The 3,897-nt window shown below is 36.4% G+C and overlaps 1 protein-coding gene across 1 annotated transcript in view; it reads right to left on the reverse strand.

The window, feature by feature from the left end:
* LOC102843325 (SLAM family member 5-like) overlaps positions 1-3,515 on the reverse strand; it is a 75,947-nt gene extending 72,432 nt beyond the window's left edge. Inside the window, exon 1 of the mRNA XM_006895473.1 lies at positions 3,470-3,515. Within this exon, the coding sequence (XP_006895535.1) occupies positions 3,470-3,515 (46 nt within the window). The remainder of the gene's footprint in view (positions 1-3,469) is intronic.
* Between the last annotated feature and the right edge of the window lie 382 nt (positions 3,516-3,897).

A 3,897-nucleotide genomic window follows, 5' to 3' on the forward strand; every position in this document is an offset into this window, starting at 1 on the left:
AAAAAATCTGCTGTTAGGGACTTCTCTAGAGTGCTGAAAAACAATGATGTCAGTTTAGAGACTAAGGTGCTCCTAATCCAGGCCATGGTCTTCACAATTACTCGTGATGCTTCAGAGAACTGGACAATGACTAAGGATGACAGAAGAAGAATTGATGCCTTCAAGCTGTGGTGCTGAAGAAGTCTTAAACATGGACTGCCAAGAAAACAAATAGGCCTGTCTTGGAGAAAGTGAAACCAAGTCTCTCCTTGGAGGCTGGGATTTTGAAGCTCTGTCTCACATACTTTAGGCATGTGGCCAGGAGAGACTGACCATCATGCTTGAAAGTATAGAGAGACAGTGAAGGAAAGGAAGACCCCAGATGAGATGGATGGATACAGTGACTGGGAGAATCAAATTTAGTGTATAGGAATCAGTGAGACTGGCACAGGACAGGACAGGGTTCAGAGCTGCTGTACATAGGGTCTCTATAGGTTGCAGGCAACTTGACAGCACATAACAACAACAGCAATAACTGCCACATACATTGCCATGGAGAGGCCTGGAGGTTTAAATCACACTTTTGGTTAGTGGTGGAACATTTTAGCCACTGCGCCACCAAGGCTCATGTAAAATGAAATAGTAATTGTGTGAAAATGGTGATTTCACAAAACTGCCATATGACCCTGCAATCCTAATCCCAAATATAAACCCAGAAGTGAAAACAGGAAGACAAACAGAAATTTGTGTATTGCAGCACTTTTGGCAATAGCCAAAATGTAGAAACGACCCAAGTCATCTATTAACAGACAAATAGAGCAACGTGTGATACATGTATAAGAAAATATTATCCAGCTGTAAAGAAAAAAAAGTTCTGCTATATACCACAACATTAGTAAATCATGAAAACATTATGTTGAGCGAAATAATTCACAAACGACAAATACTATGCAAATGCACTTACATGAAATCAGCAAACACAGGGAAACTAAAGCAACTACCAGGAATAGGAAGAAGGAAGAAAAGGGGAACCTTTTGTTTAGAAATAATCCAATTTACGTTAATAGTGGTGGACTAATTTAGAAAAGGATAGTGAAAATAGTAGTTCAACAAGAAGAATGTAATCAATGACACTGAATTACCTATATAAAAATATATAGGGAGGGGTGAGTAAAGGAAATGCGAAAGATCTGGTGTGAAAACAATGTATATGGACTTTGAAAGTAAACTAGTACAAAATAAAAATGACATTTAAAAAGGGGGGGAAACTTATAAAAAAAATCATTGAATTGGTGAGTGTTGTGCATGTATTTTCACCACCAAAACCAAGCCATATCCATTGTCAGCAATTAGATTCCCACTCATAGTGACCCTATAAGACAGAGTAGAACTATCTCAGAGACTAGAGAAGAGTACTGAATATCCTAGGAACTGCCAAATGAACAAACAAGTAAGTATGTCTTGGAGGAAATGAAACTATGATGCTCCTTACAGTAACTCGCATACTTGAGTATGTTGTCAGGAGAGGCCAGCCCTTGGATAAAGACATTACACTGGGAAAGGTAGAAAATTAGAGAGAGGCAAACTCTCAAAAAGATTGACACGACTATAACAATGGGCCGGAGCTTATTAAAGATTGTAAGGGTGGTGTTCACACGGTGGCTATGGGTTGTGGTTAACTAAGCAGCACCTACCAACAACAAAAGACAATCTTTAAGTACACGAAATACAACATCTTTTATCAAGTGTAATAGCTGATGAGTTCAAATTGCTGAACTCCTAATCACTTTGCCACTAGAATACCACATAAACATTTATTGAGTTTCCAAAATAGTAATAATAATGTAATATAATAATGGGAGCTCTGGTGGCTTAGTGGTAAGGAATTACACTGCCAATTCAACAGTACATGGTTTGAATCCACCAGCTGCTCAATAGGAGAAAGATGGGCAATTTCCTTCAAGTGTGATTTACTACCTCTGAAAACCTGCTGGAGGTGTTACATTCTGATGGTACTCATCATCAACAACAAAATAATATTAATGATAACAGTAATAAAGTGGGCATGAAAATTGTGGAGTACTTTGCACACTAAGTGGTACCAAATAAATGACACCTTATGTAGACTTTCTTTGAATGACTTGGGACATTCTGACATTTCTATTTAGGTTCTATGCAACTCTTCCCTATTTGCTTGTATTGTCTGTCTGTCACACTGGGTATCCATGGTAAGCTGCAGAAAAACTTGACCTGCCTAGAGTTTACAATTTCCATGACGCTCAAATGAAAGGAACAATGGTTTTAAATGTTTAAGGAAAGCAGGAAAATCATAGTATATTACTTCGCCTTAAGAAAATATATTTTAATTTTAATTCCTTGGATTCAAATATGTGCCAGGAATTTACTATCACATTTATAGAAAAAGTAAGAGACACTAGAAAGAAAAATTTAGAAATGCTAGAAATAGTAAATTTTTATATTAACAGGACTATTGTTTAAAGTAAATGAGATAAATTGTTGTTGTTGTTGTTGATTGCTTTTGAGTTCAGCATGACTCATAGGGACCCTCTGAACAAAAGGCCTGAAGCTCCTCTACAACTTCTGCTTCCAAACAAATAGATGAAATAATGAAACACTCTCAGATCCTATGATAATGTTTCACAATTTACTTTGTAAAAACAGCAACCAAATTTTATTTTGTGCTTTTATTAGAGTCTACCCTTAAGGCTTAGAAACAGGAGTGACATCCACTTCCTAAATAGTTTCCTCTGGAAACTCTATGAATTTTGATAAATGTTGATAGTTACAGAAAGGTTTCAGGCCTTTTGTTCATCGGGTTGCTATGAGTTGTGCTCGACTCAACGACAATCAACAACAGCAACAACAACCTTTAAGGCAATCATAAGTAAGAAAAATAAGGCTTTCAATTCAAGTTCTTCACCTTTTTTTTTTTTTAAGAATTAAGTTTTTTGTAAAGTAGGAGTGTTAGTATGTTCCCCTTTTACATTAGAGTTTTTGGAGGGTAAAAGCAGAATGTTACTTTTGAACAAACTCTAAAATAAAGGGACACTATTGAAATGAAGTTTATAATGGGGATTTATGAGTCATGTATCACTCTAACATGATAGAACAATGAAATATAGATAGGGTCAGCAATTCTCAATTGTCAGTTTTCAAGTAATACAAATGGAGAAAAGAAACTATATTTTTGTTGAATTCTGTGGGTGAGTCTACTAAGTGACTATTGTGATTTTGTCTCAAACCTCTGGAAACTGGTATAGTTAAAAGAACAACTTTCAAAACAAAAAACATTTTGAGCTGAATCTTAGTCTTTCAGCTAACAGGGTTCCTTTGGAATATAGCATATACCGAGTCTCAGGATCTTTCTGTTAAAAACATAGATTAAAAGAGCACTTCAATGTCTTCCTTAAAAGCAATTTCCAAAACCTTGTGGAAAACTAGGAGAAAGTCAGGGAGGGTCAGGACTCACAATTTTGCAGGCAAAGAAGCAAGATCCACAGGCAGTGCTGAGCCATTTTCTTCCAGCGTCTAATCTTCTGTGGACAAGAAGGGTGCAGTGTGTTTCACTTGAGGTTTCTTTTTATAGGTTAAGAAAGGAAGTTGCGAGTTAACAGATTTTGGATGCATTAGTCTTTGTATTATGATACCAGTTTTTCCTATTACATACTTGAAGGGCCTAAAATTAGTTTATTTATTTAACAAATAGTTACTGCAAGCTTGTTTTGTTCCAGGCATTATTCTAGGTAATGACAATATAATGATTAGCAAAACAATTGACAGCTTCTTTTGATGGAATGTATAGAGAGGAAGACCCAGAATGAGAGGGATCAATCGTCTCAGTGACGGGAGAAAAGGAGTTAGGTCTGACAGAAATGATGATTCAGGATAGGGCAGGGT

The sequence above is a fragment of the Elephantulus edwardii genome, unplaced genomic scaffold, assembly GCF_000299155.1.
Source record: "Elephantulus edwardii isolate Elephantulus edwardi_28Jun2011 unplaced genomic scaffold, EleEdw1.0 scaffold00168, whole genome shotgun sequence".
In the NCBI taxonomy this organism is placed as follows: Eukaryota; Metazoa; Chordata; class Mammalia; order Macroscelidea; family Macroscelididae; genus Elephantulus; species Elephantulus edwardii.